This window comes from Ornithorhynchus anatinus, chromosome 3 (assembly GCF_004115215.2).
Source record: "Ornithorhynchus anatinus isolate Pmale09 chromosome 3, mOrnAna1.pri.v4, whole genome shotgun sequence".
Classification (NCBI taxonomy): Eukaryota; Metazoa; Chordata; class Mammalia; order Monotremata; family Ornithorhynchidae; genus Ornithorhynchus; species Ornithorhynchus anatinus.
Genome location: NC_041730.1, coordinates 111,520,982 through 111,546,579, shown reverse-complemented (window position 1 = coordinate 111,546,579; position 25,598 = coordinate 111,520,982). Strand labels below are relative to the sequence as shown.

General features: G+C 44.6%; 1 protein-coding gene across 1 annotated transcript in view; it reads left to right on the top strand.

Moving 5' to 3' along the window:
* HTR7 (5-hydroxytryptamine receptor 7) overlaps positions 1-20,675 on the top strand; it is a 73,714-nt gene extending 53,039 nt beyond the window's left edge. The window contains exons 5-6 of the mRNA XM_029059883.1: positions 14,087-14,836; positions 19,473-20,675. Coding sequence (XP_028915716.1) covers positions 14,087-14,836; positions 19,473-19,515 — 793 coding nt within the window. The 3' untranslated portion in view covers positions 19,516-20,675. The remainder of the gene's footprint in view (positions 1-14,086; positions 14,837-19,472) is intronic.
* Positions 20,676-25,598: the final 4,923 nt, after the last annotated feature.

Here is a 25,598-nt window from a genome sequence, read left to right as displayed (position 1 = left end):
GGTGGCTTTTTATTTAAGAATAAATAAAAACTCTGTCCCCCAGTATTAGTGAACCTAATTTCTATTTTTTCTGCCTCCTTCCCCTACTTCCTTCCCCATTTCCTGTCCATCCCTCTCGCCTCCATGCCCCAAGGAGACAGGGTGACTGCGGGAAGGGAGAAGCAGCACCCCCCAACCTCCAACCCCTCCCAAAGCTGAGGTGGTGGGGAAGGAGATGGGAAAGCTCACTGTGGGCCGGGAATGTGTCTTTTTGTTATATTGTACTGCCAAATGCTTAGTACAGTGCTCTGCCCTCAATACGATTGACTGACTGATTTTGATTTTTCAGGACATTTTCTGTCTCTCCATCTCTAATAAAATCGTAGATCCTGTTGGTAGGAAAGCCTGGGCTCCAAACCTCTCCCGCAGCATAATGAAATAGGGATGGGGGAAGGATACTGATTTTGGTATTTCAGAGATATTCCAAAGTTTTAATAAAGTTTCAGATCCTGTTGGCAGAAACCAATTAAAAAGAAAAAAACACGTGGCTCGTGTCAGTAGAAACTAATCCAAAGAGGTGGCTCATATCACCATGGCATAAATTAACCTCTTCAACTGAGCGAAGGAAGATCAGATAAGAGTGCCCAGGACGGCCATGATACAATTAGAAATAGATTAGGCAGCTCATCCACTTGACGTTTAGCCCACTGTACTAAGTGGTTGGTATAGTACAACAGAGTTGATTTGATATGATCCTTGTCCATGAGGAGTTTGCACTCTCCCCAGCACCTAATACAGTGCTCTGTACAAAGTAAGCACTAAGTAAATACCACTGATTAATTGATTCATTCAGCAGCAGTGAGCAAAAGTTGTCCATGTAGTGGTCCCAGGAGGACAGAGATGGAGCTTGCATTACTACTGTTTGGCTGAGGATACCTTTTAAAACCACCCCCGGTAGAGTGCGAGGACCCGGTAGCCGTAATTCCATACTTTGATAATAATAAGAATAACAACAATAAAAGTAACTACGGTATTTGTTAAGAGATTTCTATGTACCAGTCACTGTTCTAGACACTGGGGTAGATAGAAGATAATTGGGTTGGACGTAGTCCCTGTCCTATATGGGGCTTACAATATTAATCCCCATTTTACAGATGAGAGAACTGAGGCACAGAGAATGGTAATGATAATTATTATTACTATGGTATTTGTTAAGCACTTACTATGTGCCAGGCACTATTCTAAACTGGGGTAGATACAAGATAATTGGGTTGGACCTAGTCCCTGTCCCAAATGGGGTTTACACTCTTAATCCCCATTTTATAGATGAGAGAATTGAAGTGCAAAGAATAATAACGACAAAAATGGTATTTGTTAAGTGCTTACTATGTGCCAAGCACTTTTCTAAGCGCTGGGTTAGATACGAGGTAAACAGATTCATTCCACGTGGGGCTCACAGTCTTAATCCCCATTTTACAGATGAAGGAAGTGAGGTACAGAGAAGTGAAGTGACTCGCCCAAGGTCACACAGCAGTCAAGTGGCTGAGCCGGGATTAGAACCTTCAGCCTCCCAGGCCTGTGCCCTATTCCACAAGGCCATGCGGTTTCTCTAATTTCTGATGCCTCCCCATGGACTCCACTCTTTGCTCCTACTGCTTTCCACCCCCTCCTCCTGAGCCCGCTGCCTTGTCCCCAACTTCTTTCAGTTGACCCCATCACTTGTCATTCTCACTTTCATCCATTCTTTCAATCGTATTTATTGAGCCCTTACTGTGTGAACTGCACTGTCCTAAGCGTTTGAGAGAGTACAATATCTCACTTGCCCTAACCTACCCCTTGGTGCCATCGACTCTGTATTCATTATTCAACTGCTTGGCCCAGTGGATAGAGCGCGGGTGTGGGAATCAGAAGGACCTGGGATCTAGTCCCGGCTCTGCCACTTGTGTGCTGTGTGACCCCGGGCAAGACACTTCACTTCTCTGTGCCTAAATTACCTCATCTGCAAAATGGGGATTAAGACTGTGAGCCCCACATGGGACAGAGACTGTGACCAACTGTATTACCTTGTATCTTAGAACAGTGCCGGCATATAGTAAGCGCTTAACAAATACCATTTTAAAAAATGCCAGTTTCCCTATATTTTCCCAGTTTATTACCTCTCTTTGATAGCCTACGTCCAGAATTACTGTCTGCCCAAAGTTATTTTTTTTTCATTTTGGGACTCCTCCTCAGAGCCTTCTGCTCATATGCCCCTACCATATTCAAGACTAATCCTGTCACTGGGCAATCTTCCAGGTGGCATCTTTCACAGATGAGGCACTGCTCCCAAGCCAACCAAAAACCACTGACAAGCCACTTTAGGCTGCCTGCCATGGAAGCCTTTGGTCTTTCAGATTTAGGAACACAGATTGTATTTTCATGCAAATCCTGAAAACAGATTGTTGTATCAGTTCACAGTGTCAGTCCTGCCATTTTTAAGCCTCCGCACCTCTGTTCCATAGGGAATGTACGCCACTTGAAAGGACACACTCCCTACCCATTCTCCCCTCAAGGCAGACAGAGGCTTTGTAAACATGATCCCTAAGTGCCATGATGGGAGGTGGATTCAAAAGCAAGTCATGCAATAAGGCAGCTTCATGGCACATCATAAACCTCCATTCATTCATTCATTCATTCAGTTGTAATTATTGAGCGCGTACCGTTTGCAGAGCATGTACTATGAGCTTGGAAAGTACAATTCAGCAACAGATAGAGACAATCCCTACCCAATATTGGGCTCGCTCCAAAAATTGCACCATTCTTTTACCTTAAGATGACAAACTGTATTCAAAAGTCTGTCCTTGGGGTCACACAAAAAAACCAAGAGAGCAATGAGATCTTTGAAAGGCATGCTGAACTCTCATAGGATGACCTGATATGTGATGAGAAACTATAGTAGCAGGCGTAATTTCGATATGTACAGTCATGCCCTAGTTTATGACTGCTTCACAATATGTGACAACTAGAAATCCACCCTGATTTACACCAGCATTCATAAACCTTACTCTTTGTGTTCTTTTCAATCCCTGAAGTCAATTCCATCCAGTCCATCCGTTCATCAATGGCATTTATTGATTCACTCATTCATTCAAATGCATTTATTGAGTGCTTACTGTGTGCAGAGCACTGTACTAAGCGCTTGGGAAGTACAATTCAGCAACAAATAGAGACAATCCCTGCCCACAATGGGCTCACAGTCTAGAAGGGGGGAGAGAGACATCAAAACAAGTAAGCAGACATCAGTAGCATTCTTATAAATAAATAGAATTATAGATGTATACACATCATTAGTAAAATTTAGTAGAATTATAATTATAAATATGTACATATATACACAAGTACTGTGGGGCTGGGAGGAGGGTAGAGCAAAGGGATCGAGGCAGGTTGATGGGGAGGGGAGGAGGAGTAGAGGAAAAGGAGAACTTAGTCTGGGAAGGCCTCCTGGAGGAGGTGAGCTTTCAGTAGGGCTTCAAAGGGAGGAAGTATGCTAGTTTGGGGGATTTGAGGAGAAAAGGCATTCCAGGCCAGAGGTAGGATGTGGGCCAGGGGTCAATGGTGGGCAGGTGAGAATGAGGCACAGTAAGAAGGTTAGTGGCAGAAGAGCAGAGTTTGTGGGATGGGCTGTAGAAGGAGAGAATGGAGGTGAGCTAAGAAGGAGCAAGGTGATGGACAGCTTTGAAGCCAATAGTGAAGAGTTTGATTGAGTGCTTTCTATGTGCAGAACGCTTTACTAAGTGCTTGGGAGAGAACAGTAGAGTAAGTAGACAGGAGTTTACATTCTAGGAGGGGAGATGGACAGTAAATAAAAGTTCCCTCGGTTGCCTATACTACAGTTATCTACTACCCCCTCGGGCCTCTCCTGCAAATTTCTGAGCCATTTTGATCCCCTTCTCTCATTTCTTCTCTCTTTCTCCATCCCTACATTGATCCTTGGAGACTTCAAAATCAATGTGAATGTCCCTCGTGACCCTTCCATTGTCTGTTTCCTCTCCTCAACTCCAATGACCCCTTTTCCACTCTACCTGGACACATCATCTCTAGTCATTGTACAGTCTTTACCCTCACCAATTCTGAAATTCCTCTATCCAACCACAACTCTCTCAACCTGTCTTCTCTCACACACGCCCACTCCCCACAAATCTGTCCTATTCCCCTACAGAGACCACTGATTTTTGACCCCCTCCAATTTTCTAAAGTCAACATGTCCCCTTCGGCCTCCATCCCCAAATTACCATCTTTTAACACACAAACTGATGCCCTCAACACCACTCTCTCCATTGAATTCAACTCCCTCATTTCCCTATCCCTCCACCAATTTAAATAATTAATAATAATAATAATAACTAATCTGCAACTCTGGGTCACATCCACAGTTTGCTTCCTCCGATCCTGCGCTTGAGCTGTGGAATGCTGCTGGTAGAATCCAAACACTTGGCTGACCATTTCTCTTTCATCCTCATCTGCTTTAATTCTCCCCTCGTCCCCCTGACTACGATACTTCTCCATCTTTATTGACTCCCATACCAGTTGCCTACACCAGCTATTGCAGACGTTTAACTCCCTCCTTTAATGCCCTAACTCCCTGATTTTCTAAGAAATTGTTCAGTCTGCACCTCCCCACTCTTAACGCACCTCCAGTTGCTGCTAATCTACCTCTGCATCAAACAGAAGCTCATTACCATTGGCTTTAAAGCACTCAGTCAGTTCTCCTCTTCATACCTTACCTTGCTGATTTCCTACTACCACCCAGTCCACACAAGTTTGCTTCTCTAACGCCAACTAAATCACTTTACCTCAGTCTGGTCTACCATGCTGCCAACCTCTTGCCCACATCCTCCATCTCTCTTGGACCTTCTGGCCTGGAATTCTACCCCCTTCCATATTTGACAGTCTACCACTCGCCTCACTTTCAAAGTCTTATTAAATTCACATCTCCAAGAGGCCTTGCCCGATTACATCTTCTTTTCATCTACTCCCCCTCCCTGTTGTGTCACCTCTGCACTTAGATCTGCGCTCCTTATTCACTTGATATTCACCCCATCTTCAACTCGACTGCACTAATGTACATATCTGTAATTTATTTATATTAATCCCTCTCTCTCCCTCCAGCTCCTTGTAAGCTCCTTGTAGGCAGGGAACTTGTCTACCAACTCTGTTGTACTTCTCCAAGTGATCAGTGTAGTGGTTGGCACACTGTAAACACTCAATAAATACTATTGGATAAAGCATGGATCTGGGAGTCAAGGTGCTGGAGAAACAGCATGGCGTAGTGGATAGAGCATGGGCCTGGGTGTCAGAAGGTCATGAGTTCTAAGCCTGGCTCTGCTACTTGTCTGCTGTGTGACCTTGGGCAAGCCATTTCACTTCTCTGTGCCTCAGTTCCCTCATATGTAAAATGAGGCTTGAGACTATGAGCCCCAGGTGGAACAGGGACTGTGTCCAACACAATTTGCTAATATCCACCCCAGCGCTTAGTTCAGTGACTGGAACATAGTAAGGACTTAACAAATACCATAAAAAATTTAAAAATTGTACTTGTAGTGCATGTTCTGTCATGTCGGGGCTGGCTTGAAATGGAAACTAAATCACTGCAGGTGAGTCTGTGGGAAAATGTTTACATGCTACAGGTATTCATGATGCGAACACATTTTCAAGGACTGTTAATACTCTTAATTTGTTCTATGGGGTATTCACAGTCCTACATGCATACAATATGTTTTCTTTCTGGCATAGCCTGATTTCTATCAATCCTTAGGCCTGACTTGAATGGCTGATGGATATTTAATTTGTCCTAGAGATGTGCAGATGGTAAACTGGTCTGTATGAGCTAGGTAAGGCCCTACAAGGTTAAAATATTTATGAATTATTCATTTTGAGCCATTCTGCAGGATGCAGAGATGTGCTTTGGGAAGGGTTTTGAAGTTGGGGACAGTGGTAGACATGGTAGTGGTAGATATGAAGGGTGTGGAAGCTCCAGGTATAGGGAGGAGGTAAGGAAATCCTTACTATTGGCTTTGTGCCACTCAATCAACTCTGACTCTCCTACAGGTGGAGGGGATAGAATTTGGGAGGCAGTTGGAGATCTCCTCTTGAGATACTCCTGGGAAGGATGAGAGAGTCTAAAAGCGGGGTGAAAAAGGAAGGCAAAGTACAGTAGCAGGGGAGATTTTAGGGAGACTGTGCCTGATGGCTTCATTTTTATTGATGAAGTACATTGCCAGGTCATTAAGGCCAAGACATGGTGGGGGGGGTGGGGAGGGCAGGATGTTTGAAGAGAGAGTTTGAAGTCTGATAGAGCTGATGCAAGCAATAAGCACTGGAGTCAGTAAGGTAGGGGAAGTATTGATGCCAGGTGGGTTTTTTATGGTAATTGTTAAACACTTACTATGTGCTTAACATAGCACATAGCACTGTACTAAGCACTGGACTGAATACAAGCTTATCAGGTTGGACATAGTCCATGTCCCCCATAGGGCTCACAGACATAATCCCCAATTTACAGGGGAGGCACCTGAGGCCCAGAGAAGTGAAATGACTTGCCCAAGGTCAAATAGCAGACAAGTGGCAGAGCTGGGATTAGAACCCAGGTCCTTCTGACTCCCAGGCCCATGCTCAATCCACTAGGCCACGTTGCTTCTCATGGATGAAAGAATTTACAATCTGCTAGGGATTCAATCCCTTAAACCAGAAGCAAAGTGACTGGAGATTTCATGACCTAACACTTCCCAGGAGGCTCTCTGAGAGACCCCAGCAGGACCTAAATGCCTTCCTGGAGAGGTCCCTAGCCTCTGGTGAGGGACCTTCGCTGGGGTGGTGGGGAAAATCTCATGCCAACGGGAGACATCTTTAGGCTCAGTTCTATGGCCTATGTACAACCCACTCCCTTGGAGAATTCATTCTCTCCACAGCTTCAATTACCATCTCTCTGAGGATGATTCCCAAATCTATTTTTCCAGCCCTGACTTGCTCCTTCTCTGCAGTCCTGCATTTCCTTCTGCCTTCAGGACATCTCTACCTGGACGTTCCACTGATACCTCAAACTTAACTTGTCCAAAACAGAACTCCTCATCTTCCCACCCAAGCCCTGTCCTTGCCATGACTTTCCCAACACTGTAGACCACGACTCTCCTCCTGTATCACAGGCTCAAGTGTAATCTTCACATTATCTTCGACTCTGATGTCTCATTCAACCTGCTTCTTCAGTCTGCCACCACTTCCTGTCAGTTCTGAGAAGCAGTGTGACCTAGTGGACACAGCACGGGCCTAGGAATCAGAAGGATCTGGGTTCTAAACCCAGCTCTGGCACTTATCTGCTGTATGACCTCGGGCAAGTCTCTTAACTTCTCTGTGCCTCAGTTGCCTCATCTGTAAAATGGGAATTAAGGCTGTGAGCCCCATGTGGAACATTGACTCTGTCCAACCTGATTAGCTTGTATCTACCAGCACTTAGTCAAGTGCCCGGCACATAGTAAGAGTTTAACAAATACCATGAAAAAGTTCTACCTTCAAAACGTCTCTAGAGTCTGCCCCTTCCTCTCCTCCCGAACTGTTACCATACCGATCCAAGCATTTATCTTAATCCACCTTGAATACTGCATCAACTCTTCACTGAACTCCCCGTCTCCTTTTTCTCCCCTTCCATTCCACACTTTACTCTTCTGCCTGTATCATTTATCTAAAAAAAAAGGCTTAGTCAACATCTCCACTGGCTGTCCATCCACCTCTGCTTCAAACAAAAACCCTTATCAGCTTTAGGGTATTCAATCCCTTGACCCCATTGCTCCCTTCAGTTATCACCCCATCTCCCTCCTACTTTTCCTCTCCAAATTCCTTGAGCGAGTTGTTGACACCTGTTGCCCCAAATTCCTCTTCTCCAATTCTCTCCTTGACCCACTCCAATTTGGCTTCCATCCCCTTCACTCCACAGAAACCGCCCTCTCAAAGGTCGCCAGTGATCTTCTCCTTGTCAAATCCAGTGGCCTCTACTCCATTCTAAGCCTCCTCGACCTCTCGGCTGCCTTCGGCACTATGGACCATCCCCTTCTCCTGGAAACATTATCCAACCTCGGCTTCACTGACTGTCCTCTCCTGGTTCTTCTCTTCTCTCTCTGGCCGTTTATTCTCATGGACTTCTCTTCTGCCTCCCACCCCCTAACTTGGGGTGGGGGCATCTAAATGTTCAGTTCTGGAATCCTTTCTATTCTCCATCTTCACCCACTCCCTTGGAGAACTCATTCTCTCCCATGGCTTCAACTACCACCTTTATGCAGATGATACTCAAATCTACATCTCCTCCTCTGATCTCTCTCCCTTCCTCCTGTCTTACTTTTCCTCCTACCTTCAAGACATCTCTATTTGGATGTTCTCCCATCACCTCAAACCTAACATGTCCAAAACAGAACTCCTTTTCTTCCCTCCCAAACCCTATATTCCTTGTGATTTTCACATCACTGTGGACAGCACCACCATCCTTCCTTGATTCCTCACAGTCACTCAACCCAGATATTCAATCTATCACTAAATCCTGTAGGCCTCATGTGGGACAACCTGATTACCTTATACCTACCCCAGTGCTTAGAACAGTGCTTGGCACATAGTAAACACTTAAAAAATACCAAAATAATAATTATTTAAAGCACTCCACCACCTTGCCCCCTCAAACCTTACCTCGCTACTTTCCTCCAAAAACCAGCGTGGTTCAGTGGAAAGAGCCTGGGCTTCGGAGTCAGAGGTCATGGGTTCGACTCCTGGCTCTGCCACTTGTCAGCTGTGTGACGATGGGCAAGTCACTTCACTTCTCTGTGCCTCAGTTACCTCATCTGTAAAATGGGGATTAACTGTGAGCCTCACGTGGGACAACCTGATGACCCTGTATCTCCCCCAGTGCTTAGAACAGTGCTCTGCACATAGTAAGCGCTTAACAAATACCAACATTATTAAACCCAGCCCACACACTTCACTCCTCTAGGGAACCGTCTCTCACCTTCTCACTGTGCCTCGATCTCGCCCATCTCACCATCGAACCCTAGTCCATATCCTGCCTCTGGCCTGGAATGCCCTCCTCCTGAAATCCAACAATTACTCTCCCCTCCCTCAAAGCCTTACTGAAGGCACATCTCCTCCAAGAGGCCTTCCCAGACTAAGCCCCCCCCTTCTCCTACTCCCTTCTGCATCACCCTGATTTGCTTCCTTTGTTCTTCCCTCCTCCCAGCCCCACAGCACTTATGAACCTATCTGTAATGTATTTATTAGTATTGATGTCTGTCTCCCCCGCCCCTAGACTGTAAGTTTGTTGTGAGCAGGGAATATGTCTGTTTATTGTTATATTGTACTCTCTCAAGCACGTAGTACAGTGCTATGCACACAGAAAGTGCTTAATAAATACGATTGAATTGAATCAATCAGCTCTCCCCCTCCTATCTTACATCGATGGTTTCCAACTACAACCCAATCCACACCCTTCACTTCTCAAACACCAACTTACTGTACTGCAGTCTTGTTTTTCTCTCCAGCCTCTTGCTCATGTTCTCCCTTGAGCCTAGATTCCATCCCCCTTCATATATGACAGACCACCACGCTCCTCACCTTTTAAGCCATAATAAAATCTTATTTCCCCTAAGAAGCTTTCATGATTTCCATGTTTGAGCTCTCCCTTCTGTGTTGTTTATGAATTTGGGTTGGTACCCCTTAATCACTTTAATTTTCACCCCTCTGTCAGCCCCACAGCAATATGAACTTATCCATCTGTGTGGCCTAGTGAATAGAGCATGGGCCTGGGAGTCAGAAGGACCTGCATTCTCATCTAGCTCCGCCACTTGTCTGCTGTGTGACTTTGGGGAAGTCACTTCACTTCTCCGGGCCTCAGTTACCTCATCTGTAAAATGGGGATTGAGAGTGTGTGCTCCATGTGGCACAGAGACTGTGTCCAATCTGATTTGCTTCTATGCACCCCGGAGCTTAGTACAGTGCCTGGCACATAGTAAGACCTTAACAAATACCGCAGTTGTTATTATTATTATTACTATTAATAATAATTTCTTTTAATGCCAAAGGCTGCCCTGCTCCATCAGGTTTTGTTCAGGGAAGGATAGCACATTGCTCCTTGGTGAGTTGAAGTGTTGGATTTTAGAGTTAAAGCGATGGAGACAAATCAGGAGTTGGTGGACCAAGAATTCTCTCTCTCATTCTCTCTCTAATGCATAATAATTATATATTTATTACATGCTAAGCACCGGGATCATGACAAGGTTTTAAGACCAGACTAGGTCCCTCTCTCTACAAAAGGCTCTCCATCTCTCTTTAGCCCCTGTTTTACAGATGAGGAAACTGAGACCTAGAGAAGTTAAGTGGTTTACTCAAGCCCACTCAGCCGGACAGTGGCAGAGCTGGGACTAGAGCCTGGATATACTGACTCCCAGCCCTGTGCTCTTTCCCCTAGGCCAAACTGCCTCACATTCTCTTAGTACATGTATATTCCGGAACTTCCTTCTGTGAGCATAAAAGAAAGCTAATTCCTTTGGCCAGAGTTTCTACAGCACATGGGAACCACTGGAGTACATTTTGATGACTGAAGCAAATGCACAGTTAAATCCTTGCACTTTTCTTGATTGAAAAGAAGTAGCATGGACTAGAGGATAGAGAGCATGGGCTTGCATTCTCCTCCCCAATCTCTCTCCCTTTCTCCTCCTGCCTTCAAGACATCTCTTCTTGGATGTCCACCCATCACCTCAAACTTAACATGTCCAAAACAGAGCTCCTTATCTTCCCACCCAAACCCTGTCCTCTCCCAGACTTTCCCATCCCTGTAGATGGCACCACCATCCTTCCTGTCTCACAAGCCTGTCACCTTGGCGTTATCCTTGACTCCTCTCTCTCATTCAACCCACATAATCTGTCATCAAATCCTGTCGGTCCCACCTTCGCAACATCGCTAAATTCCACCCTTTCCTCTCTATCCAAACTGCTACCATGTTAATACAATTATTTATCCTATCCCACCTTGATTACTGCATCAGCCTCCTTGCTGACCTCCCAAACTCCTGCCTCTCCCCACTCCAGCCCATACTTAAATCCGCTGCCGGATCATTTTTCTAAGGAAAAGTTCAGGACATGTCACTGCCCCACGCCCCCGCCTCAAAAATCTCCAGTGTTTGCCTATCTTCCTCCATATCAAACAAAAACTCCTCACCATTGGCTTTAACGCACTCCATCACCTTGCCCCCTCCTAGGTCACCTCACTTGTCTCCTTCTACAACCCAGCCCACACACTTTGCTCCTGTGGTGCTAATCTTCTCACTGTGCCTCGATCTCACCTGTCTCGCCACCGACCCCTTACCCACGTCCTACCTCTGCCTTGGAATGCCCTTCCTCCTCAAATCCATCAATTACTCTCCTCATCTTCAAAGTCTTACTGAAGGCACGTCTCCTCTAAGAGGCCTTCCCAGACTAAACTCCAGTTTTCCTCATCTCCCGCTCCCTTCTGCATCACCCCGACTTGCTCCCTTTGTATCTCTCCCCATCTCCCAGCCCCACAGCACTTATATATATGTAATAATTTTATTTATTTGTATTGAAGTCTATTTGTATTGATGCCCGTCTCCCCCTCTAGACTGTGAGGTCACTGTGGGCAGGGATTTTCACTCTTTATTGTTGTACTTTCCCAAGTGCTTAGTACAGTGCTCTGAACACAGTATGCGCTCAATAAATGTGAATGAATGAATCCTGGTCCTGCCACTTGTCTGCTGTGTGGCCTTGGATCAAAACTTCTCTAGGCCTCAGTTACTTCACCTGTAAAACAGAGATTAAGAGTGTGAGCCCTATTTGGGACAGGGACTATGTCCAACCTGATTGTTTTGGTATCTACCTCAATGCTTAGTACAGTGTCTGTCACAGAGTAAACACTTAACAAATACCACAAAAGAAAGAAAAAAACAAACAAAAAAAGAATTTCCTAAGAACAGAAGGTTGTCTAAAGCCAGACTTCAAGGGGCAGACACCCCATGAAGACTTCAGAGGGGACGTGGATGAGGACCCAGTTGAACTAGGACAATCTTCAGTGTGAATTATCTCTGGTTCCCACCCTCTGCCCCCACACCTACTCCCAGCTCAGAGGCAAATATGGTAATGAAAACCCAGTCCAAACAGTGGTATTCCATTAAGAATTTTCTCAATCATTTGATATTAATGTCACATCTCCAAGATGGAGACAGGGTAGGCAGCAGGGACTTTAGCTGTGTGTGGTCTTCACTTCTGTTTTTTGAGTTTTTCTTTTTTTAATTCTTTAATCCTTTTCCTGGTATTAGAAGTCCATATTTCTTTAAATATGGCCATTAGAAGCTTTGTGCTCCCACTATCTACTCTATTTGAAAGATTTCCTTAATATTACAAAAAAATCATTTCAAAAAGCTGCCTAAGCACACATTTTTCAAATTAGCAATGAGTATGCAAAGTACTAGATAAAGAAACATTAGCGAGTCTGGCAGGAAAATCAATGGTGTTTTTTTCTCTGGAGCACAAAGGTAAGAATTACATGATATATTATCAGATTTAGGAAAGTGAATATGTATTTTATTAAAAATTGCTTTCTGCAGTTCTAATTTAGCTTTAAGTGTTCAGTGTAAAATTTACACTGCCAAATAGTTTCTTTGTGTGATGAATTTACAGGGGCGTCGAAATACATTTCTGAAATTGATCAAATCAATCAGTCTGCAGTGAAATTATTTAACACTTCACTTTTAAGTCCATAGAAAAACTAGATTTCCCTTGAGGCTCAAGTCCTTCCTGATTCTAGGAAACCCCATTGCTCTTTCTTGCTCAGACAAGGCAGTGAAGAAGCAGTCTGGTCTAGTGGATAGAGCACTGGGTTGGGAGTCAGGAGACCTGGATTCTAATCCCCGGTCCATCACTTTAGTGAATCAATCTGTGGTATTTATTGAGTATCTATTCTGTACATCATATACTTGCCTGTTATGTGACAAGCAAGCCATCTTCTCTGTGCCTTCATTTCTTGGGAACTGAGGAAAATGGGCTTTAAATACTTGTTCTCCTTAAAACTTGGACTTTTGATCTATTAATAATGATAACAATAATAATAATGGTATTTGTTAGGCACTTACTATGTGCCAAGAACTGTTCTAAGCGCTGGGGTAGATACAAGAAAATCAGGTTGTCCCACGTAGGGTTCACAGTCTTAATCCCCATTTTACAGATGAGGTAACTGAGGCACAGAGAAGTTAAGTGACTTGCCAGAGGTCACATGGCAAACAAAGGCAAAGTCCTCTGACTTCCAAACCTGTGTTCTTGCCACTAGGCCATGCTGCTTCTCTAAATTGTACAGAGTTTAGAGTCCTAGAGCTTAATACTGTGCTTTGTACACAGCAAGTGCTGGGTAATTATTAATTATAATTATGGGCTTACTCTGTGCCAAGCACTGTTCTAAGTGCTGGAGTAGATAGAAAGTAAGTCAGGTTGGACACTGTCCCTCACATAGGGCTCACACTCTTAATCCCCATTTTACAGATGAGGTAACTGAGGCCCAGAGAAGTGAAGTGACTTGCCCAGGGTCACAAAGTATACATGTGGCAGAGCCAGGATTAGAACCTTCTTACTCTAAGGCCTGTGCTCTATCCACTAAGCCACACTGATTCTCCGTACCACTGACTGATTAATGTGAGACTGCTTCTGACCTCATTATTAATCACTGGCATTTACTGAGTGCTTACTTTTCCCAGAGCACTGTACTTATCGAGTATTCTTTTTCTACCTTAGCGCTTGGCATATAGTAAGCATGTAACAAATACCACATTTACTATTATTATTACTAGATGATACAGCAATCATGCTCCAAGGCTTGAAGAAGTTCTGAATACCAGCAAATCAGTTTGGCTTAGTAGACTCTTAAGGCCTCTTCTCTAATTGGGAAAGAGAGGGAGCCCTCCGAGCCTAATTGATTTGCCGAGAATCAGAATGAGAGGACTTTATTGGGAGATCCCAGCCTTCTCTTCTGGAACCGCCCTCCCTTCTCCGCCCTACCAATCCTCACTCTTACCTTCTTTTCTTTGTTCACTAGGTACCTTGGGATCACCAGACCTCTGACCTATCCTGTGAGGCAGAATGGACAGTGCATGGCCAGGATGATTCTATGTGTGTGGCTACTCTCTGCCTCCCTCACCCTCCCACCACTCTTTGGCTGGGCCCAAAACGTGAACGACGATAAAGTCTGCTTGATCAGCCAGGACTTTGGTTACACCATTTACTCCACTGCCGTGGCCTTCTACATCCCACTGTCAGTGATGCTTTTCATGTACTACCGGATCTACAAGGCCGCCAAGCGCAGCGCGGCCAAGCACCACTTTGTCGGCTTCCCGCGAGCCGACGAGCCCGGCGGCGAGATTGCTGCCAATGGCCGCCTGCAGGGCCGTCAGGAGTCTGAAGAATGCACGCACTTCTCTAGGCTCATTAAGCACGAGAGAAAGAACATTTCCATCTTCAAAAGGGAGCAGAAAGCGGCCACCACCTTGGGGATTATTGTGGGGGCCTTCACCGTCTGCTGGCTGCCGTTTTTCATACTGTCCACGGCCAGGCCCTTCATCTGTGGTACGGCGTGCAGCTGCATTCCCTTGTGGGTGGAGAGAACTTGCCTCTGGCTGGGATACGCCAACTCCCTAATTAACCCTTTTATATATGCCTTCTTCAACCGGGACCTGAGGACCACCTACCGCAACCTGCTCCAGTGCCGCTACAGAAACATCAACCGGAAGCTCTCGGCCGCGGGGATGCATGAGGCGCTCAGGCTAGCCGAGAGGCCGGAACTTGTGCTGTAAGGTCGCTTATCACTTCCAATTTGGCTTTTCCTTCTGAGGGCTTCTTGTACAACCCAACTTCATGAAAAATGTTGAAAACAGAATCCCAATCTTAGTCTAACGCCACCCCTGCAATTTTTAGAGGCACAATCAGACTAGGAAAATTGGAACGAGAAGGGGGACATTTCACTGATTGATTACATTTGAGCTAACTGGTCCCAGGGGGGAAAGAGGAATATATATGTTTTTAATAAGGGTAACTGATTTTCATTACCACAGCAGGGGCTCAATAAATACTACTGGTTTAGTTTCTACTCCTCTTCATTCCACAGAAACTGCCTTCTCTAAATTCACCAGTGACCTCTTTCTTGCCAAATCCAACAGCCTCTACTCCATCCTGATTCTCCTAGATCTCTCAGCTGTCTTTGGCACTGGGAACCAACATTATGTAATCTTAGCTTTGCTGACATTGTCCTCTCCTGGTTCTCATCCTATCTCTCTGGCCCCTCATTCTCAGTCTCTTTTTCACATTCTTCTCTGCCTTCCATCCTCTAACTGTGAGGGTCCCTCAAGGCTCAGTTCTGGGTCTTCTTCTATTCTTCATCTACATCCACTCCTTTGGAGAACTCATGTGCTCCTATGGCTTAAAAACATACTCTACAGAGATGGTTCTCGAATATATCTCCTCTCCAGCCCTGGCCTCTCTTTCTCTCCAGTCTCACATTTCATTCTGCCTTCAGGATCTCTATTTGGATGTCTTCATCTTTCCACCCAAGCCTTGTGCTCTCCCAAACATACCCATCATTTTAGACAACACCACCACCCTCCCTGCCTCACAAGCCTTTGGCCTTGGCATTATCCGCAACTTATTTCTCTCATTCAACCCACAGAGTCAACCTGTCACCAAATTGTGTTGATTCTACCTTCACAAAATCTTTAAAGTCCACCCTTTCCTCTCCATCCCAACTGCTACCATGTTGATTCAAGCACTTATCCAGTCCTGCCTGGACTACATCAGCTTTCTATTGACATTCCTGCTTCTTGTTAATCCCTTCAAAGCCCTACTAAAATCACATATCTTCTAAGAGGCTTTCTCCGACTCATCAATCAGTGGTACTTATTGAGCGCTTACTGTGCACAAAGCACTCTACTAAATGCTTGGGAGAGTATGCTACAGAGTCGGCATGCACATTCCCTGCCCCATAATGAGTTTACAGTCTAGGAGGAGACTAATTGCTCATCTCATCTATTTGCTCTCCCTTCTGCATTACCTATGCTCTTAGCTCTGTCCCTTTTAAGTACTTGATATTCACCCCTCCCTCTTATATCCACATCTGAAATTTATTTTAAAATGTCTCTCTCCTCCCCTCTGTAAGTTCCTGTGGGTAGGGAGCATGTCTACTAACACTATTGTATTAAAATCTCCCAAGCGCTTAGCACAGTGCTTTGCACAAAGTAAGCATTCAATATATGCCATTGATTGATCGATACTGAATGATCAGTATGCAGGACTGGGATAGCCGGGGTAAATGGATTTACCCCCTAAACCTAATTCTGACAGATGATTTCAACACTGCCTCACAAGATGCCCAAAATAATGGCCCCCTCTCTATATTAATCCTCCGTGACATTCCGGCTACCTTTGTTGCTAGTGACCATTCCTTTCTCCTGGAAACACTACCTAACCTTGGTTTTACTGTGATACAGCCCTCTTCTGGTTCTCCTTCTAGCTTTCTGATCGCTTTTGTTGGCTCCTTTTTTATTTCTCACCTCCTTAATGTGGCTTTTCCTCAAAACTCTTCTGTTAGTCTCACTTTTCACTGCCTCAGGGAGCTGATCCACTCCCTCGGCTTTAGCCAACACTTCTCTGCAGATGACTGAGAAGTAGCATGGTCTAGTGGAAAGAGCTCAGACCTGGGAGGCAGAAGACCTGGATTCTAATGTTGGCTCTGCCTTGTACCTGCTGTGTGACCTTGGGCAAGCCACTATAGTAGTCATGATATTCACTGAGAACCTTCAGAGCACAAGGCATTGTTCCAAAGCACTTGGAAGACACACAAGGCACAATCTCTGCCTGCAACCTTGAGGTTTCCCTGTTTGACTCACTCTCAACACTCACATCCAATCTGCTGCTAAATCCCGTTCATTTTTCTTCCATAGTATTCCTGGACCCATTCCCTTCCTCCATATCCAAATGGCCACCACCTTGTTCTAGGCACTTGTCATATCCTGACTCATTTGCACTCAAAATCTACCTGTAGCAGTTTTGTACATATTAATTTACATATTATATTATTAATGCAACTTACTTGTTCACTTATCCAGCAGTGGTATTTTTTCAGCACTTAATAATAATAATAATTCAATCAATGGTTTTTATTGAGTACATCATACTAATAATAATTGTGGTATTTGTTAAGCACTTACTATATGCTAAACACTATACTAAGCACTGGGGTAGATACAAGATGATCTGTTCTCACATGGGGCTTACTAAGTAGAGGGAGAACAGTTGTCAAATCTCCATTTTGCAGTGAAGGAATTGAGACACAGAGAAGTTAAGTGACTTGCCAAAGGGCCCACAGCAGACAAGTGGCAGATCTGGATTAGAGCCCAGTTCCTCCCAGATCCTGACTCCCAGGCCATGCTATTCCTTCCACTAGGCCATGCTTCACTTTCTGTTTGCAGAGCACGGTACTGATCACTTCAGAGACTTCAGTATAGCAGAGTTCATAAACCCATTCCCTGCCCACAACGAGCTTACAGGGTAAAGAGGGAGACAGACATTAATGTAAACAATAAACAAGTAAATAAATCTCTCTCCAGTCTTTTTGTTCTTTTCTCCAAAAATTATTTTTGTGTCTACCTTTCCATTAGATTTAAAGCTTTTCGAGGACAAGTATCATATCCTCTTCCTCTAGTATACCCTCCCAAGCATTTGTATATAGTAGGCACTCAACTAAAACTATTAACTCATAGCCCTCTCACCCATGGTTTTACCCAAATTCTTCTTAGATCTACTGCAGATCTAGTGATCTTAGTTCTTCCTACACAACTTCCCAGTACAACAAATTCCATGTACCTATTACCCCTGAGATGAAGGAACTCTTCCTTTCCCTCTTCAGTTTTCTAATATTGGATCTCCATGATGGGACTTTTGTTGTACTTGTCATTGGTGACCTCAACTACTGCCCTATTTCTGTGGCTTTCCCTCACAGCCACAATTTCTAGCACAAAGACAATTTCATTTGATGCCCCAAAATACTTGCCAACATCTCTAGGGTTTTCTGAAGCCCAGGACATCGTGTGAGTTTATCCACTGGGTCTTTTTATAAGACTTCAGCAGCTGCTTTCCAGAAGTGACTGAAAATGTAAGTTAATCAATCAGTGATATGTATTGAGTGCTTACTCTGTGCAGAACACTGAACAAGACATTTGGGAAAGTGCAATACAACAGAGTTGGTGGACAAATTCTCTGCCAACTGAAAATGTTTGCCTTATATGAATTCTCCGTAGGGTCTTTTATTAAGACACCTAATACTTAGGACATGGGGCAAAGGGAGGATTGGTTGCCTGAGTACTGAGGGTGTTCTGAGAAACAACATAGTCTATTGAGAAGTGGTGTGGCCTGGTGGAAAGAGCCTTGGGTCCTAACCCTAGCTCTGCCACTAACCTATTGTGTGATCTTGGACAAGTCAATTAACTTCTCTATGATTCATTTGCCTCATCTATTAAATGGGGATTCAATACCTGTTCTCCTTCCCTGTTACACTATGAGCTCCACAAAGGACATGGACTGTGTCCCTCCTGATTAACTTGTGTCTACTCCAGAGCTTAGTATATTGCTTAGCACATAGTAAAGTGCTTAACAAATGCCACTATCATCACCAGATGAGCTGTCTCAGGTTTCCAAGAGGATGAAGGAGCTCTTCATGGCCTAAGGCACCTGTGTGCCTTTGGCTCTCTAGATATGCAGACTCAAGGGGTTGACCTCTGTAGAACATAACCGTGAAGAGTATTTTAACTCCAAGGAGAAGCAGGACATCCACTGTGCCCAAGCTTCTGCATCCTGGGTCCATTCTTAGTGAAATCTGGTGTCATCCTCTTCTCCCTGTGCTGAGCTGAGTCAGTGAGGAGCTATCTGAGCAGAAAGCCACAGAGTTGAGTCCTGCAGTTTCCCCAATTGCCCGCTTCCCTCAAATAGTGGAGACACATTGGGCTGGATGACTTTGGCTTTCTCTTGCAAGAGGGTCAGTGTGATTCTGTTTGGTAATTTTTCTGGGAGAAATAATTTTTGCTACAGCTGTGTCACTAAGGTGGGTTTCCAAATGGGATAGGCTGGGGCACAGTCTATGTGGGGAAAGTTTGGCATTTAAGGAACAGGAAAAGCCTTTTGGAGAAAAGAAACTCACAAGCCATTGGAAATTTCCAATTCAATTGATCTGGCTGCCTTTTCTCATTCATTCAGTCATATTTATTGAGTGTTTATGGTGTGCAAATCACTGTACTAACTGCTTGGGAGAGTAAAACAATAAATAGACACATTCCCTGCTGACAAGTTTTATCTCAAATGTCATGCCACAGCTGCCATGCGAGGGCTTGAAATATTTCACTGGTGCCTCCATTTACTCATTTTCCTGTCTCTCTTTCTAGACGAAACTCTGACTCCTCAAGGAAAAAAAGTCATGACTCATGAGCCAAATCAGAATGATGCCTTCCACAGCAGACAATGCAATACAGAGGAGGAACAAGAACAAAGACCCAGGCACGAAGATGTTTCTGGGCTGGGGGGACTGCCACTGCTCTCTTTGGTTGGGAGTGGTCAAAAGCTGTCAGTCTTGGTGTGACCCAATCCACTCTATGGGAAGAATAACAGCGAGGGATTCTGTCTCCCATTTTGCAATGGACCAATGCTATTGTGTATGAATGAAAATAATTTTCTGCTGAAGAATACCAGACCATTTTAGCCATAAGCACATTAACACTCAAACAACCAAATCTTGGATTGGAGAAACACCATTTAAAGTTTTCCATCCTTCTAAATCCAGGAAGGGGAAGAAAAATCCTGTCTTTTGTGCCCCTACTCCCTCCCACTTGTGAATCCAGACATTATTATCCAGAGAGTATCTGAGTCAGAAAAAAAAAATGTGCTGTTTTAGAGAATGATATTTTTCAAATAGTGGTAAAATGTACACTTAAATTTGTGTTTAAAATCCTGTCTGTCAAAGTGAAGTCAGTAGTCAGCATTGCAAAACAATGGTCCCAGGGCAAGGCCAGGGCAAACCTGTCTTTACCCAGAGCTCCTTTATCTTTCAGAGAAAGAGATATTCTCGCTGACCCATTCTCCATGTTTTAGGTAATGGGGATGGATTTTACAGCAGAGAAAACTGGAAAACATGCTAGTTGTCCAACTTCTTCCTTAAGATGTGGGGAGATGCAGGGGACTCTGGAAACCTTGAACTGCAAAGAGCCATTGAAATACACTGAGTTACCACAGGACTATTTGGGAAAGGAGATATGAGCATTTGAGGTGGGTGGTAGGCAGAGGTTATGAGCATTTGAGGCTGGTGGTACCTACTAAACCACGCAACAATCAGGAGCAAGGGAAGGGAGACTTAGGTCCATTCCCAGTGGCTTCAGGGAAGGGAGTCTGGGTGTCTTCCTCTTTCACTTTCAGTTATCTTGTCTTATGTCAATTGAGTCATCTCTGATTCATAGCAACTCCATGGACACATCTCTCCCAGAACACCCCGCCTCCATCTTTAATTGTTTCTGGTAATGTATCAGTAGAGTTTTCTTGGTAAAAATACAGAAGTGGTTAACCACTGCCTTCTTCTGTGCAGTAAACTCAAGTCTCCCCACTTGACTCTCTCCCATGCCACTGATGCCCAGCACAGGTGAGTCTTAACTTGAGGCAGATTGCCTTCCACTCACTTTGCCTTCCACTCACTAGCCACTGGACAAGCTAGGAATGGAATGGGTATGCCTCTGCTTGACTCTCCCTCCCATAGGGGAGACTGGTAGGGTACTGGAAACTCTCCAGGTGTGATCTGGAGAGGAGAGAGGAGCATTTTCAGTTGTAGTAGCTCCTAATCACACTTTTGGCTGCATTTCCATGGATTGGGAATTTCCGGCCCCAAACCATGGCCTGTGAAATAGCACCTGAAGTGCGATTTTAGCATCCTGGAGGGGTCCTGCAGGAGAAGTCAGCATGCATGTGCTCCAGAAAGGCCTGGAAGGTGGAGGAGGTTTCTTCCCTTAAAAGCTGGCCCCCAAGATGTGGTCCCCAGCATAACGTTGGGAGCTGTAAAGAGAAAGGGAAAGGACCCTCTAATGGAGGAAGTCATGGGCCAACCTAAGACACCCAACTTGCACTTCATTTCACTGCTGGAGAATGTACGATAACCTAGTGGAAAAAACATGGGCCCGAGAATTGAAGGATCTGGATTCTAATCTTAACCGTGCCACCTGTCTGCTGTGAAACCTTGGACAAGTCTGTGCCTCACTTACCTCATCTTTAAAATAAGGATTAAGACAGTGAGCCTTATGTGGGATAGGAACTGTGACAACCCAATTATCTTGTATCTACCCCAGTGCTCAGTATAGTGCCTAGCACCTAGTAAGTGCTTAACAAATATCACAGTTATTATTAGGAGGTGAACATATAGCAATTAATCAATAGTATTTATTGAGCCCTTACTGTGTACAGAGTACTAGAATAACTTAGAGTACAATACAAAAGACTTGGTAAACAAGTCCCCTGCCCACAAAAGAGCTTACAGTCAGTGACTTTTGTTTCTTTATTAACAGGAAGTAATTGTGTAACAGGGTTCTTATATAGTAATTGCTCATTCTGAAGGGTAGGGCTCAAACCTCTTGGTCCTGCGAGGTATTGTTCTGATAAATTACAAGGGCATGAGTAGTTGTAGGGGGACAACACATCATTGCCCCTTTAGTGCTTCAGTGATAGGAAATCTGCATTGGAAATCTAGGCTTCCTCTTGTCATTCATTAAGACCAGTTGGGCTGGGTGAACCAAAAGATAAATGCACAAGAGGAGATATGGGGTGGCTACCTAGAGGACACTCAAATAGTCTAAAATCTGGAGAAACAGCATGGCTTCCATGGTATTTGTTAAACATTTAGTATGTGCCAAGCATACTAAGCACAGGGGTAGATACAGTATATGCAGATTGAACACAGTCCCTGCCTCACACAGGGCTCACATTTTAAGTAGGAAGGAGAACAGGTATTTAATCTATTTTACAGATGAGGAACGGAGGCAGAAAAGTTAAATGCTTTGCCCAAGATCACACAGCAGGCAACTGCAAAGTCAGGATTAGAACTCAGATCCTCTGAATCTCAGGCCTGTGCCCTTTTCACTAGGCAATGCTGGAAAGAGACAAGAATGGGAGTCAGGAGGCTTGGCCTCTTACAGGCTTATCTGCTCTGTGACGCTGGGCAAGACCCAAACTGCCCTGGGTTTCACTTTAGTCATCTGTAAATGGGAATTAAATATAAGTTCTCCCTCCCCCATAGGCTGTAAGTTCCATGTGGGACAGGAACTGTGTCTGAGCTGATTGTACTGTGTATTCCAGTACTTCACACATAGTAATGCTAAAAGTAACAAAATCGTTATGGTCCCTTTGTTGGAAGCTTGAGTTCTTACTGGCTTAAACTCTTTCAATTTGATTTTTATCTGACCACTTTGTTAAAAAACACCATTGTCCTAGGAACAGTAATTCAGTCTAAAGCAAGGGGGACTTTCAGGGGGAAGAAATGAAGTGGAAGCAAAACTGAAAGATGTTATTTTCTTTTTAAGGTAAAGGTGACTTGACTATATTTGACACAGGGTCATGGGTTACCAGTGCCCCTCTCTGCTTTTGGCATTTGAGGGACCAGTGACAAGCTACATTCTGTCAAAAGAGCAGTCAAGCAACTTCCTTTTAACTTCAGATTTCACCTTTCCACACGTTTTAATCAGAACAAAGGATTTGCTCTAGGAGGTGAACAGTGACTTAAATGTTTTATTATATGAAATCTAATAAAGCTTATTTATAGGTGTAATAAAAACAGAGAGAATCATTCTTGCTATGAACCCTAGACATTAGTGGTCAGTGTTTCCAGTTTAACAGCTCACCCTCGGCCAACTTGGATAGAGGTGTTTGAAAACCTTTTAAAATAACTTCTAGTTACTTCTTGGAAATTTTCCCCATAAAATTGCCATCTTGGGGAAGGTTTACAGGGAAATTCACCAAAATTAATAGAATGTATTGTCCAGATCTTTCTAGTTTTCTAGAACCCTAAGAAACTAGAGTGAATCAGAGCCAGAATTGTTTCATCAGCCCCATCATATTCTTTTTGATGGGGGTGAAGAGTTATAGAGAAAAGCAAAAGATGTGCTTTATTCTACAGAGTGGGATTCATTCCTTCTCTGACTAGCCCATTCTCAGTTTGCCCATCACTGTTCTTTGGAGGGGCCTAGAGCCCAGTAAAGGGGGAGAGACTTTGGAAGTTTTTACCGATGATGCCTGTCCTGTCACATGATCAGAGCGTGTCATAGGTAACGTGACCTGGAGCAACAGTGCTTTGTTTGAGAGCCAGGGGCCAAGTTCATGGCTTGTTCAGGGAGTGCTTGGGAACTTTTCACCTCCCCTAAGGTCAGGGCAGGGAAGGACCAAATGGTTCCCTGCCTGCTAATTGAGCAGGTGAACCAGCTGGACAGTTCCACACCCAGGATGCAGTTTAACCACATAAGCCTGGCACAACACCCCAAAGTCCCTCTTTTAGCCAGAGGGGCAGGGGAACAGTCCTAGCAGAGGTGGCTGGGAACTCCAGTGGGAAGCAGCCACAGGCTTAAGTACAGAAAAATGGCAGTTGAAACCACTGTTTCTCCTCTCTCTGGTCATGGGCCCCATTGCTGCCTTGGACATTTTCACTACTGCTGTTCCTCCCTTAGGGTGCTCCCCATAGGCTTTAGCCCAGCCACTTAGCTCAACATCCATGTCCTTGGGGATTGGGGCAATTGGATCTTTCAAGATCAGAGAGCTGAAACCATCCTTTAGTTGTTTCCCTTCTTTGTGGAGAAACACAGGGCTACCCATGAGTTTAGCAGCAGGTTGGCCAGCTCCAAACATTGGAAATAGCCTCCCACAAGTCCCTTTCGGTCTCTGAATGGGGAGGGATCTGTTTTCACCATCCAGTGAAATCAGTGGACTGCTGCTGAGGATGTGGCTGCCACTGGTCCAGTGGATCAGCTATGTCTGATCATGGGAGGAGAGAAAGGAGGAGGAGGATGACAATAGTAGGGGCAGGATTAGGGGAAGGGGAGAGCTTGGAGTCTCAACCTGCTTGGGAATGGATGAGCAGGAGGAATCCTTCTCAGCCCCCCAAATCCCTCTTGGTGAGTCTGGTGCCCTCAAATGCAGTTGTCCCCCCCAAGCCTGGCTACACTTCCGAGCGGGAGGCCAAGACTTGAGTCACCCCAGAACTGGCCCTCTCCCTACAGCCTGATGCTCAGCCCTCAAGATGGATCTGATGACATAAATCCACAAGCAAGTCTACAAAGCGAGCTGGTGATTGAAGGCCTACAGAACTGCACCGGCTTTCCTCAACATATTTTTTAATGGTATTTGTTAAAGGATTACTATGTGCCAGAAAGTGTACTAAGTGCTGGAATAAATACAAGCTAATCATGTCAGACGTAGTCTCTGTCCCACATAGGGCTCAAAATCTTAATCTCCATTTTACAGTTGGCCTAGTGGATAGAACATGGGCTTGGGAATCAGAAGGACCGGAGTTCTACTTCTGACTTGCCACTTTTCTGCTGTATCCCCTTGGGCAAATCACTTCATTTCTCTGTGCCTCAGCTCATCTGTGAAATGGGGATTAAGACTGCAAGTCCTATGTGGGACAGGAACTGTGTCCAACCCAATTATCTTGTATCTGTCCTAGCAGTTAGAACAGAACCGAGCATATAGTAAGCACATAAATACAAAATATTATTGTTATTATTATAACTGAGGCACAGAGAAGTTAAGTGACTTACCCAAGGCCACACAGCAGACATGTGGCCGTGTCAGGATTAGAACCCTTGTTCTGACTCAGGGGTCAGCATATGGAACACTGAAGGCCTCAGACATTTCTTCAGATACCCTCTTCACTCAGCCACAGATGAAATTGACACAAAAACCTAAGGTTTAATTGATGAAATTAAATTGCTAAAGGGAGCACAGCTACTGTTCTTTTATAAGGGTATTTTATTGCTTTCTGGAAGCTTAGTCGCGCTGGCTGGCTTAGCAAATATGATTTAATAAAGCATAAATTAAAATACCATCAGCAATGGCCACCAGCCCACCCAAGCAACAGCTGTCAATCGGGGTAATCTCTGCCTTGTCACAAGCCCACCATCACATGGCCAAATACCTGCCCAAGCTGAAAAAATGGGATTTCAGTCCTTTTGGAAATATTATGACAAAAAGAACTAGCTGCCAACCCACACATTGCTTGATTGAAGATGAGGATAGAAATGTTTTTGCCATTGAAAAGCAGCTGGTTTGGGGATTTTGTTTGGAAGTAAACAGTAGTTTTGTCCTGGGCAGATTGGGCCTGTCCCTAGAGTTGTAAAACATGCTTCTCACTGAAGAGGCCTTGTTGAATCAGCTTGCGGAGCCCAACGCATAGCTGGGAGGACTGAGATCACAGACTCCCCTGGGGAGATGGGTGCCCGGCATGGTTAGAGTTACTGATTATGACTCTCACTAAACGTTCAAGTTTAGTA